General features: G+C 44.3%; 1 protein-coding gene across 2 annotated transcripts in view; it reads right to left on the bottom strand.

Annotated features, from left to right (window-relative positions):
* nup160 (nucleoporin 160) overlaps positions 1-3,675 on the bottom strand; it is an 18,834-nt gene extending 15,159 nt beyond the window's left edge. Inside the window, exons 1-4 of one of the 2 annotated variants that reach the window (XM_083893459.1) lie at positions 3,578-3,675; positions 2,235-2,343; positions 1,722-1,932; positions 1-217 (exon numbers count right to left, since the gene is read on the bottom strand). The exon at positions 1-217 is cut by the window's left edge and continues 6 nt beyond it. In XM_083893459.1, the coding sequence (XP_083749585.1) occupies positions 1-217; positions 1,722-1,932; positions 2,235-2,343; positions 3,578-3,641 (601 nt within the window). In that variant the 5' untranslated portion in view covers positions 3,642-3,675. The remainder of the gene's footprint in view (positions 218-1,721; positions 1,933-2,234; positions 2,344-3,577) is intronic. The other variant, XM_083893460.1, reaches the window with a different exon arrangement.
* Positions 3,676-13,571: the final 9,896 nt, after the last annotated feature.

Genomic DNA, 13,571 nt, shown 5'->3' with positions numbered 1-13,571 from the left:
TGTCATGAGGCGGCAGAGTCAGCACCACGACGCCCCCTGCAGGTGAAGCCAGGGCGTAGTGGGCGTGTCCCTGGTGACTCAGCCAGACCGCAGACGTGCTGGGACTTCCTGTGAGTCCTGCTGAGCTGGGGATGACGGCGCTGTGGGCGGAGTCCTGAAGACTCAGCTTCCCCACGTCAGTGAAGATGGACTGGAGGTGGAGCTCTGTGACCAGCTCCTGTAGGGGGCAGAGCAACGCACGTTAGTGTCCTCCTGTCATTGGTCAGACTCTTAGAGGTGAATCAGGGTCAGAGGTGAATCAGGGCCAGATTTAGAGGGGAATCAGGGTCAGAGGTGAATCAGGGTCAGATTAAGAGGGGAATCAGGGTCAGACTCTTAGAGGGGAATCAGGGTCAGATTAAGAGGGGAATCAGGGTCAGAGGTGAATCAGGGCCAGATTTAGAGGGGAATCAGGGTCAGAGGTGAATCAGGGTCAGATTAAGAGGGGAATCAGGGTCAGAGGTAAATCAGGGGCAGATTTAGAGGGGAATCAGGGTCAGAGGTGAATCAGGGTCAGATTAAGAGGTGAATCAGGTTCAGACTTAGAGGTGAATCAGGGTCAGAGGTGAATCAGGGCCAGATTTAGAGGGGAATCGGGGTCAGAGGTGAATCAGGGTCAGATTAAGAGGGGAATCAGGGTCAGAGGTGAATCAGGGCCAGATTTAGAGGTGAATCAGGTTCAGACTTAGAGGTGAATCAGGGTCAGAGGGGAATCGGGGTCAGATTAAGAGGGGAATCAGCGTCAGAGGTGAATCAGGGTCAGACTTAGAGGGGAATCAGTTTCAGACTCTTAGAGGGGAATCAGGGTCAGACTTAAAGGTGAATCAGGGTCAGAGGTGAATCAGGGTCAGATTTAGAGGGGAATCAGAGTCAGAGGTGAATCAGAGTCAGAGATGAATCAGGGTCAGACTTAGAGGTGAATCAGGGTCAGACTTAAAGGTGAATCAGGGTCAGAGGTGAATCAGGGTCAGATATAGAGGGGAATCAGGGTCAGAGGTGAATCAGGGTCAGATTTAGAGGTGAATCAGGGTCAGATTTGGAGTTGAATCAAGGTCAGAGGTGAATCAGGGTCAGATTTAGAGTTGAATCAGGGTCAGATTTAGAGTTGAATCAAGGTCAGAGGTGAATCAGGGTCAGAGGTGAATCAGGGTCAAAGGCGAATCAGGTCAGAGGTGAATCAGGGTCAGATTTAGAGGTGAATCAGGGTCAGACTTAAAGGTGAATCAGGGTCAGATGTGAATCAGGGTCAGATTTAGAGTTGAATCAGGGTCAGAGGTGAATCAGGGTCAGATTTAGAGTTGAATCAAGGTCAGAGGTGAATCAGGGTCAGAGGTGAATCAGGGTCAGAGTTGAATCAGGGTCAGATGTGAATCAGGTCAGAGGTGAATCAGGGTCAGATTTAGAGGTGAATCAGGGTCAGAGGTGAATCAGGGTCAGATTTAGAGGTGAATCAGGGTCAGATTTAGAGTTGAATCAAGGTCAGAGGTGAATCAGGATCAGATTTAGAGGTGAATCAGGGTCAGATTTAGAGTTGAATCAAGGTCAGAGGTGAATCAGGATCAGATTTAGAGTTGAATCAAGGTCAGAGGTGAATCAGGGTCAGAGTTTAATCAGGGTCAGAGGTGAATCAGGTCAGAGGTGAATCAGGGTCAGATTTAGAGGTGAATCAGGGTCAGACTCACGCTGCGGTACATGCGTGTGGGGTGTGGCAGCACCAGCCTGTGCACGCTCTGATTGGTGCAAATGAGGATGATGACATGGTTGAGGGTCTCATGAATGGCCACGCCCCCAGGAAGAAGGCTGCAGTTGGTGAAGCGGAGTCTGACGGCGTTGTTGAGCAGGTTAGCGTCCAGAGACTGTTCCATCAGCTGCAGACAGTCACCTGACGTCACCCTGAAAGAGTGAGGCAGGAGGCGTGTCCAAAACAGCCATCGCTCTGTGTGTGTGTGTGTGTGACTGTGTGTGACTGTGTGTGTCTGTCTGTGTGTGTGTGTGTGACTGTGTCTGTCTGTCTGTGTGTGTGTGACTGTGTCTGTGTGTGACTGTGTCTGTGTGTGACTGTGTCTGTGTGTGACTGTGTCTGTGTGTGACTGTGTGTCTGTCCGTCTGTCTGTGTGTGTCGGTGTGTGTGTGTCTGTGTGTCTGTGACTGTGTGTGTGTCTGTGTCTGTGTGAGACTGTGTGTGTGTGTCTCACCAGTGTATGAATCTGTTGCTGGTGACTGAAAGCAGTTTCCCACTCTCCTCATAATGGAACGCTCCAGCACTGTCTGGAAACCTGAGGCCGCCAGGAAGAGGAGGAACACCTGCACACACACACACACACGCACGCACGCACACACGTGCACAAACACACACACACACCAGTCTGATCATTTCCTTTTGTAAACAACAGATGATGACGCTGGTGTAAACAGCTGTTTTCAGACCCAACCAACTCTTGAAATCACTCTTTTTCACAGGTGTGGCTCAACACAGAAATGCAGACTCCATTGAATGAATGAATGAATGAATGATGATAATAATATTTAATATATTGTTAGAAATCCCTCATAAATGACTCGTTTACTTTAAACTGTCTTTTTATTCATTTTAATTTGCCAGCATCAACATTTACTCCAACTCATTTTCTAAGTTATTTGTTACGTGTGACGTCATCACGCTGTGATATGGTTTGAGGTAGAAGAGAAAACATGGTCAGGATGAAAGAAACACAACAACAAAGAGGATCACACTAGAGTCTTTCTTATTTTCAGACTGACCGATCATGTCGACGGATTTTTTTATATATTTTAGAGACGGTGAGTACAACGTATTTGATTAGTGAATTTACGGTTATGGATACGAGCTTTGGCTAAAAACAATATTAAATTAATGATATAATATTGGTCTGAATGAGAGAGCGGGACTGAAAGAAAACCATTTGTGTGGAGCTCACAGGTCAGGACATGAGAGAGTGAAGATCTTTAGAGAGAGATAAATACGATACTTTATTGATTTTATTAGAAATTAAATATTTGTAGTGGAGGAACATCTGCTTTTACAGGTTTGTCAATATATTTTTCCAGTATGACATTTACTCACTTTCAGCCATTACAGACCAAATGTGTGTAATGGCTGAAACATAAGTTTGTGTTCAATGGTAAAGTGTAGAAACAGAATGACGTCATCAGTGATCAGCATAATCAATGAGACACAAGTCTATGCTGTTTTTCTCTCGTTAGCTCCTTCTGCTTTAACTCTTTGTTTCATTTAGCTTGAGCTGCAGCTCTTCATCACACTGTTTTTACAGTGACGTCACGTGGAAACACACCGACGTCTGTGACATCATCAGAGCGCACAGCTGTAGCTTACGCTAACTGGCCAATGCTAACTAAGAAGAGCTAAGTGCTGCTGTTTGAACGTGACCATCCCAGCGGCTACAGCAGCGTGTTAGCGTTAGCGGCTAATCGAGGTTAGCATGTGTTCAGGCGGTCAGGTCTCGCGCTGAAACGGGCGTTCGTGTGTGAGTGTGTGCGCGTGACAGAGCGGCACGTTTACCGGTGTTGACGGTGACGTCTTTGAAGCGGCGAACACTTTCCCGCTCAAAGCCGCACACCTCCATGAAGCTGCGCTCCAGAGCCGCCGCAGCCGCCGCCATCTTGTCCGCCTGTGAAGTGACGTCAGTGAGCAGGGGACGCGCGCTGCGCGGTCACGTTCTTAAAGACACACGAGCGTCTCATTCCAAGGAACTGGATGTAGCTCCGCCCCCTTTGCCTTGAAGACATGTTTGACCAGTGGACACTCGCGGTACTGCAACGACCAGTGGACACTCGCGGTACTGCAACGACCAGTGGACACTCGCGGTACTGCAACGACCAGTGGACACTCGCGGTACTGCAACAACCAGTGGACACTCGCGGTACTGCAACACCAAATACTCACGCGGCCCAGAATATATTTTCTATTGAGCACAAAAGTCAAAGAGGCTTTTAAAGATCTTTATAATCTGAATAGATCTATAAAACCTTCTTCAAGGACACAGGGACATCGAGACTTACTTTAAACGTGAAGACATGAAGACGTTTTCTCTGACGTCTCAGACAGGACTGGTCAGTGAAGACATCGAGGACAGAACCTGTAGAAGACATCAGTGAAGACATCAGTGAGGACAGAACCTGTAGAAGACATCAGTGAGGACAGAACCTGTAGAAGACATCAGTGAAGACATCAGTGAGGACAGAACCTGTAGAAGACATCAGTGAAGACATCAGTGAGGACAGAATGTGTAGAGGACATCAGTGAAGACAGAATGTGTAGAAGACATCAGTGAAGACAGAATGTGTAGAAGACATCAGTGAAGACAGAACCTGTAGAAGACATCAGTGAGGACATCAGTGAAGACAGAATGTGTAGAAGACATCAGTGAGGACAGAACCTGTAGAAGACATCAGTGAAGACATCAGTGAGGACAGAATGTGTAGAGGACATCAGTGAAGACAGAATGTGTAGAAGACATCAGTGAAGACAGAATGTGTAGAAGACATCAGTGAAGACAGAACCTGTAGAAGACATCAGTGAGGACATCAGTGAAGACAGAATGTGTAGAAGACATCAGTGAGGACAGAACCTGTAGAAGACATCAGTGGAGACAGAACCTGGAGAAGACATCAGTGAGGACAGAACCTGTAGAAGACATCAGTGGAGACAGAATGTGTAGAAGACATCAGTGAAGACAGAATGTGTAGAAGACATCAGTGAGGACAGAATGTGTAGAAGACATCAGTGAGGACAGAACCTGTAGAAGACATCAGTGAAGACAGAACATGTAGAAGACATCAGTGGAGACAGAATGTGTAGAAGACATCAGTGAAGACAGAATGTGTAGAAGACATCAGTGAAGACAGAACCTGTAGAAGACATCAGTGAGGACAGAACCTGTAGAAGACATCAGTGGAGACATCAGTGAGGACAGAATGTGTAGAGGACATCAGTGAGGACAGAACCTGTAGAAGACATCAGTGAAGACATCAATGAAGACAGAACATGTAGAAGACATCAGTGGAGACATCAGTGAGGACAGAATGTGTAGAGGACATCAGTGAGGACAGAACCTGTAGAAGACATCAGTGAAGACATCAATGAAGACAGAACATGTAGAAGACATCAGTGAGGACAGAACCTGTAGAAGACATCAGTGAGGACAGAACCTGTAGAAGACATCAGTGAAGACAGAATGTGTAGAGGACATCAGTGAAGACAGAATGTGTAGAAGACATCAGTGAAGACATCAGTGAAGACAGAACATGTAGAAGACATCAGTGAAGACAGAATGTGTAGAAGACATCAGTGAAGACAGAATGTGTAGAGGACATCAGTGAAGACAGAATGTGTAGAAGACATCAGTGAAGACTGAACGTGTAGAAGACATCAGTGAAGACAGAATGTGTAGAAGACATCAGTGAAGACATCAGTGAAGACATCAGTGAAGACATCAGTGAGGACATCAGTGAAGACATCAGTGAAGACATCAGTGAAGACATCAGTGAAGACATCAGTGAAGACATCAGTGAAGACATCAGTGAGGACAGAACCTGTAGAAGACATCAGTGAGGACAGAACCTGTAGAAGACATCAGTGAAGACAGAATGTGTAGAAGACATCAGTGAAGACAGAACATGTAGAAGACATCAGTGAAGACATCAGTGAGGACAGAACCTGTAGAAGACATCAGTGAAGACATCAGTGAGGACAGAACCTGTAGAAGACATCAGTGAAGACATCAGTGAGGACAGAACCTGTAGAGGACATCAGTGAGGACAAAACCTGTAGAAGACATCAGTGAAGACAGAACATGTAGAAGACATCAGTGAAGACAGAACCTGTAGAAGACATCAGTGAGGACAGAACCTGTAGAAGACATCAGTGAAGACATCAGTGAGGACAGAACCTGTAGAAGACATCAGTGAAGACAGAATGTGTAGAGGACATCAGTGAAGACAGAATGTGTAGAAGACATCAGTGAAGACAGAATGTGTAGAAGACATCAGTGAAGACAGAACCTGTAGAAGACATCAGTGAAGACAGAACATGTAGAAGACATCAGTGAAGACATCAGTGAAGACAGAACCTGTAGAAGACATCAGTGGAGACATCAGTGAGGACAGAATGTGTAGAGGACATCAGTGAAGACAGAATGTGTAGAAGACATCAGTGAAGACAGAACATGTAGAAGACATCAGTGAAGACAGAATGTGTAGAAGACATCAGTGAGGACAGAACCTGTAGAAGACATCAGTGAAGACAGAACATGTAGAAGACATCAGTGGAGACAGAATGTGTAGAAGACATCAGTGAAGACAGAATGTGTAGAAGACATCAGTGAAGACAGAATGTGTAGAAGACATCAGTGAGGACAGAACCTGTAGAAGACATCAGTGGAGACATCAGTGAGGACAGAATGTGTAGAGGACATCAGTGAGGACAGAACCTGTAGAAGACATCAGTGAAGACATCAGTGAAGACATCAATGAAGACAGAACATGTAGAAGACATCAGTGGAGACATCAGTGAGGACAGAATGTGTAGAGGACATCAGTGAGGACAGAACCTGTAGAAGACATCAGTGAAGACATCAATGAAGACAGAACATGTAGAAGACATCAGTGAGGACAGAACCTGTAGAAGACATCAGTGAGGACAGAATGTGTAGAGGACATCAGTGAAGACAGAATGTGTAGAAGACATCAGTGAAGACAGAACATGTAGAAGACATCAGTGAAGACAGAATGTGTAGAAGACATCAGTGAAGACATCAGTGAAGACAGAATGTGTAGAGGACATCAGTGAAGACAGAACATGAAGAAGACATCAGTGAAGACAGAATGTGTAGAAGACATCAGTGAAGACATCAGTGAAGACAGAATGTGTAGAGGACATCAGTGAAGACAGAACATGAAGAAGACATCAGTGAAGACAGAATGTGTAGAAGACATCAGTGAAGACTGAACATGTAGAAGACATCAGTGAAGACATCAGTGAGGACAGAACCTGTAGAAGACACCAGTGAGGACAGAACCTGTAGAAGACATCAGTGAAGACAGAATGTGTAGAAGACATCAGTGAAGACAGAACATGTAGAAGACATCAGTGAAGACATCAGTGAGGACAGAACCTGTAGAAGACATCAGTGAAGACATCAGTGAGGACAGAACCTGTAGAAGACATCAGTGAGGACAGAACCTGTAGAAGACATCAGTGAAGACATCAGTGAGGACAGAACCTGTAGAGGACATCAGTGAGGACAAAACCTGTAGAAGACATCAGTGAAGACAGAACATGTAGAAGACATCAGTGAAGACATCAGTGAGGACAGAACCTGTTGAAGACATCAGTGAAGACAGAACATGTAGAAGACATCAGTGAAGACAGAACATGTAGAAGACATCAGTGAAGACATAACCTGTAGAAGACATCAGTGAAGACATCAGTGAGGACATAACCTGTAGAAGACATCAGTGAAGACATCAGTGAGGACAGAACCTGTAGAAGACATCAGTGAAGACATCAGTGAGGACAGAACCTGTAGAAGACATCAGTGAAGACAGAACATGTAGAAGACATCAGTGAAGACAGAACATGTAGAAGACATCAGTGAAGACAGAACATGTAGAAGACATCAGTGAAGACAGAACATGTAGAAGACATCAGTGAAGACAGAACATGTAGAAGACATCAGTGAAGACAGAACATGTAGAAGACATCAGTGAAGACAGAACCTGTAGAAGACATCAGTGAAGACAGAATGTGTAGAAGACATCAGTGAAGACAGAACATGTAGAAGACATCAGTGAGGACAGAACCTGTAGAAGACATCAGTGAAGACAGAACCTGTAGAAGACATCAGTGAGGACAGAACCTGTAGAAGACATCAGTGGAGACATCAGTGAGGACAGAATGTGTAGAGGACATCAGTGAGGACAGAACCTGTAGAAGACATCAGTGAAGACATCAGTGAAGACAGAACATGTAGAAGACATCAGTGAAGACATCAGTGAGGACAGAACCTGTAGAAGACATCAGTGAGGACAGAATGTGTAGAAGACATCAGTGAAGACTGAACGTGTAGAAGACATCAGTGAAGACATCAGTGAAGACAGAATGTGTAGAAGACATCAGTGAAGACTGAACGTGTAGAAGACATCAGTGAAGACAGAATGTGTAGAAGACATCAGTGAAGACAGAATGTGTAGAGGACATCAGTGAGGACAGAATGTGTAGAAGACATCAGTGAAGACAGAATGTGTAGAAGACATCAGTGAAGACAGAATGTGTAGAGGACATCAGTGAGGACAGAACCTGTAGAAGACATCAGTGAAGACAGAACATGTAGAAGACATCAGTGAAGACATCAGTGAGGACAGAACCTGTAGAAGACATCAGTGAAGACAGAACATGTAGAAGACATCAGTGAAGACATCAGTGAGGACAGAACCTGTAGAAGACATCAGTGAAGACAGAATGTGTAGAAGACATCAGTGAAGACAGAACATGTAGAAGACATCAGTGAAGACATCAGTGAAGACAGAATGTGTAGAAGACATCAGTGAAGACAGAACATGTAGAAGACATCAGTGAAGACATCAGTGAGGACAGAACCTGTAGAAGACATCAGTGAGGACAGAACCTGTAGAAGACATCAGTGAGGACAGAACCTGTAGAAGACATCAGTAAAGACATCAGTGAGGACAGAACCTGTTGAAGACATCAGTGAGGACAGAACCTGTAGAAGACATCAGTGAAGACATCAGTGAGGACAGAACCTGTAGAAGACATCAGTGAGGACAGAACCTGTAGAAGACATCAGTGAAGACATCAGTGAGGACAGAACCTGTAGAAGACATCAGTGAGGACAGAACCTGTAGAAGACATCAGTGAAGACATCAGTGAGGACAGAACCTGTAGAAGACATCAGTGAAGACAGAACATGTAGAAGACATCAGTGGAGACAGAATGTGTAGAAGACATCAGTGAAGACAGAATGTGTAGAAGACATCAGTGAAGACAGAATGTGTAGAAGACATCAGTGAAGACAGAACCTGTAGAAGACATCAGTGAGGACAGAACCTGTAGAAGACATCAGTGGAGACATCAGTGAGGACAGAATGTGTAGAGGACATCAGTGAGGACAGAACCTGTAGAAGACATCAGTGAAGACATCAGTGAAGACATCAATGAAGACAGAACATGTAGAAGACATCAGTGGAGACATCAGTGAGGACAGAATGTGTAGAGGACATCAGTGAGGACAGAACCTGTAGAAGACATCAGTGAAGACATCAATGAAGACAGAACATGTAGAAGACATCAGTGAGGACAGAACCTGTAGAAGACATCAGTGAGGACAGAATGTGTAGAGGACATCAGTGAAGACAGAATGTGTAGAAGACATCAGTGAAGACAGAACATGTGGAAGACATCAGTGAAGACAGAATGTGTAGAAGACATCAGTGAAGACATCAGTGAAGACAGAATGTGTAGAGGACATCAGTGAAGACAGAACATGAAGAAGACATCAGTGAAGACAGAATGTGTAGAAGACATCAGTGAAGACATCAGTGAAGACAGAATGTGTAGAGGACATCAGTGAAGACAGAACATGAAGAAGACATCAGTGAAGACAGAATGTGTAGAAGACATCAGTGAAGACTGAACATGTAGAAGACATCAGTGAAGACAGAATGTGTAGAAGACATCAGTGAAGACAGAACCTGTAGAAGACATCAGTGAAGACATCAGTGAGGACAGAACCTGTAGAAGACATCAGTGAGGACAGAACCTGTAGAAGACATCAGTGAAGACAGAATGTGTAGAAGACATCAGTGAAGACAGAACATGTAGAAGACATCAGTGAAGACATCAGTGAGGACAGAACCTGTAGAAGACATCAGTGAAGACATCAGTGAGGACAGAACCTGTAGAAGACATCAGTGAGGACAGAACCTGTAGAAGACATCAGTGAAGACATCAGTGAGGACAGAACCTGTAGAGGACATCAGTGAGGACAAAACCTGTAGAAGACATCAGTGAAGACAGAACATGTAGAAGACATCAGTGAAGACATCAGTGAGGACAGAACCTGTTGAAGACATCAGTGAGGACATAACCTGTAGAAGACATCAGTGAAGACATCAGTGAGGACAGAACCTGTAGAAGACATCAGTGAAGACATCAGTGAGGACAGAACCTGTAGAAGACATCAGTGAAGACAGAACATGTAGAAGACATCAGTGAAGACAGAACATGTAGAAGACATCAGTGAAGACAGAACATGTAGAAGACATCAGTGAAGACAGAACATGTAGAAGACATCAGTGAAGACAGAACATGTAGAAGACATCAGTGAAGACAGAACATGTAGAAGACATCAGTGAAGACAGAACCTGTAGAAGACATCAGTGAAGACAGAATGTGTAGAAGACATCAGTGAAGACAGAACATGTAGAAGACATCAGTGAGGACAGAACCTGTAGAAGACATCAGTGAAGACAGAACCTGTAGAAGACATCAGTGAGGACAGAACCTGTAGAAGACATCAGTGGAGACATCAGTGAGGACAGAATGTGTAGAGGACATCAGTGAGGACAGAACCTGTAGAAGACATCAGTGAAGACATCAGTGAAGACAGAACATGTAGAAGACATCAGTGAAGACATCAGTGAGGACAGAACCTGTAGAAGACATCAGTGAGGACAGAATGTGTAGAAGACATCAGTGAAGACTGAACGTGTAGAAGACATCAGTGAAGACATCAGTGAAGACAGAATGTGTAGAAGACATCAGTGAAGACAGAATGTGTAGAAGACATCAGTGAAGACTGAACGTGTAGAAGACATCAGTGAAGACAGAATGTGTAGAAGACATCAGTGAAGACAGAATGTGTAGAGGACATCAGTGAGGACAGAATGTGTAGAAGACATCAGTGAAGACAGAATGTGTAGAGGACATCAGTGAGGACAGAACCTGTAGAAGACATCAGTGAAGACAGAACATGTAGAAGACATCAGTGAAGACAGAACATGTAGAAGACATCAGTGAAGACATCAGTGAGGACAGAACCTGTAGAAGACATCAGTGAAGACAGAACATGTAGAAGACATCAGTGAAGACATCAGTGAAGACAGAACATGTAGAAGACATCAGTGAAGACAGAATGTGTAGAAGACATCAGTGAAGACAGAACATGTAGAAGACATCAGTGAAGACATCAGTGAAGACAGAATGTGTAGAAGACATCAGTGAAGACAGAACATGTAGAAGACATCAGTGAAGACATCAGTGAGGACAGAACCTGTAGAAGACATCAGTGAGGACAGAACCTGTAGAAGACATCAGTGAGGACAGAACCTGTAGAAGACATCAGTAAAGACATCAGTGAGGACAGAACCTGTTGAAGACATCAGTGAGGACAGAACCTGTAGAAGACATCAGTGAAGACATCAGTGAGGACAGAACCTGTAGAAGACATCAGTGAGGACAGAACCTGTAGAAGACATCAGTGAAGACATCAGTGAGGACAGAACCTGTAGAAGACATCAGTAAAGACATCAGTGAGGACAGAACCTGTTGAAGACATCAGTGAGGACAGAACCTGTAGAAGACATCAGTGAAGACATCAGTGAGGACAGAACCTGTAGAAGACATCAGTGAGGACAGAACCTGTAGAAGACATCAGTGAAGACATCAGTGAGGACAGAACCTGTAGAAGACATCAGTGAGGACAGAACCTGTAGAAGACATCAGTGAAGACATCAGTGAGGACAGAACCTGTAGAAGACATCAGTGAGGACAGAACCTGTAGAAGACATCAGTGAGGACAGAACCTGTAGAAGACATCAGTGAAGACATAATGTTTAGAAGACATCAGTGAAGACAGAACCTGTAGAAGACATCAGTGAGGACAGAATGTGTAGAGGACATCAGTGAGGACAGAACCTGTAGAAGACATCAGTGAAGACAGAATGTGTAGAAGACATCAGTGAAGACAGAACATGTAGAAGACATCAGTGAAGACAGAATGTGTAGAGGACATCAGTGAAGACAGAACCTGTAGAAGACATCAGTGAGGACAGAACCTGTAGAAGACATCAGTGAGGACAGAACCTGTAGAAGACATCAGTGAGGACAGAACCTGTAGAAGACATCAGTGAGGACAGAACCTGGAGAAGACATCAGTGAGGACAGAACCTGTAGAAGACATCAGTGAGGACAGAACTTGTAGAAGACATCAGTGAGGACATCAGTGAAGACAGAATGTGAAGAGGACATCAGTGAAGACATCAGTGAAGACAGAATGTGTAGAGTGAAGACATCAGTGAAGACAGAACATGTAGAGGACATCAGTGAAGACATCAGAGAAGACAGAACGTGTAGAAGACATCAGTGAGGACATCAGAGAAGACAGAAAGTGTAGAAGACATCAGTGAAGACATCAGAGAAGACAGAACGTGTAGAAGACATCAGTGAAGACAGAACGTGTAGAAGACATCAGTGAAGACAGAACATGTAGAAGACATCAGTGAAGACAGAACTTGTAGAAGACATCAGTGAGGACATCAGTGAAGACAGAATGTGTAGAGGACATCAGTGAAGACATCAGTGAAGACAGAATGTGTAGAGGACATCAGTGAAGACAGAATGTGTAGAGGACATCAGTGAGGACATCAGTGAAGACAGAACATGTAGAAGACATCAGTGAAGACATCAGAGAAGACAGAACGTGTAGAGTGAAGACATCAGTGAAGACAGAACATGTAGAGGACATCAGTGAAGACATCAGAGAAGACAGAACGTGTAGAAGACATCAGTGAGGACAGAATGTGTAGAAGACATCAGTGAAGACAGAATGTGTAGAAGACATCAGTGAAGACAGAACGTGTAGAAGACATCAGTGAAGACAGAACGTGTAGAAGACATCAGTGAAGACATCAGTGAAGACAGAACATGTAGAAGACATCAGTGAAGACAGAACGTGTAGAAGACATCAGTGAAGACAGAACGTGTAGAAGACATCAGTGAAGACAGAACGTGTAGAAGACATCAGTGAAGACAGAACATGTAGAAGACATCAGTGAGGACAGAAGGTGTAGAGGACATCAGTGAGGACAGAAGGTGTAGAAGACATCAGTGAGGACAGAAGGTGTAGAGGACATCAGTGATGACAGAACTTCTATCCACAGAGCTGCTCCACATTTACACCAATGCATTGTGGGTAACCACGAGAAGACAGCATCACGTCATCAGGTGGTCCGCTGAGGCACCGCGTGTGCGTCACGGTCTCGGCCAATCATCTTTATGCTAAGATGCTAAGCTAACACTTAGACGAGCCTTGAACAGACCAGGTGATTTATTATCGATCACTGATCACATCGATCAGAGAAAAACACATTTCAGCAAAAAACATTTGTGCAAAAAATACAAACTATGAATATTTATTTATCAAAACTGTTAACGACCAAGAGTCAGTTCATTGTTTATAAAAATGTGTAACCACCAG

This window comes from Microchirus variegatus (assembly GCF_963457635.1).
Source record: "Microchirus variegatus genome assembly, chromosome: 8".
In the NCBI taxonomy this organism is placed as follows: Eukaryota; Metazoa; Chordata; class Actinopteri; order Pleuronectiformes; family Soleidae; genus Microchirus; species Microchirus variegatus.
Note: the sequence above shows the minus strand (reverse complement) of the source record. Positions and strands in the feature narration are given on the sequence as shown.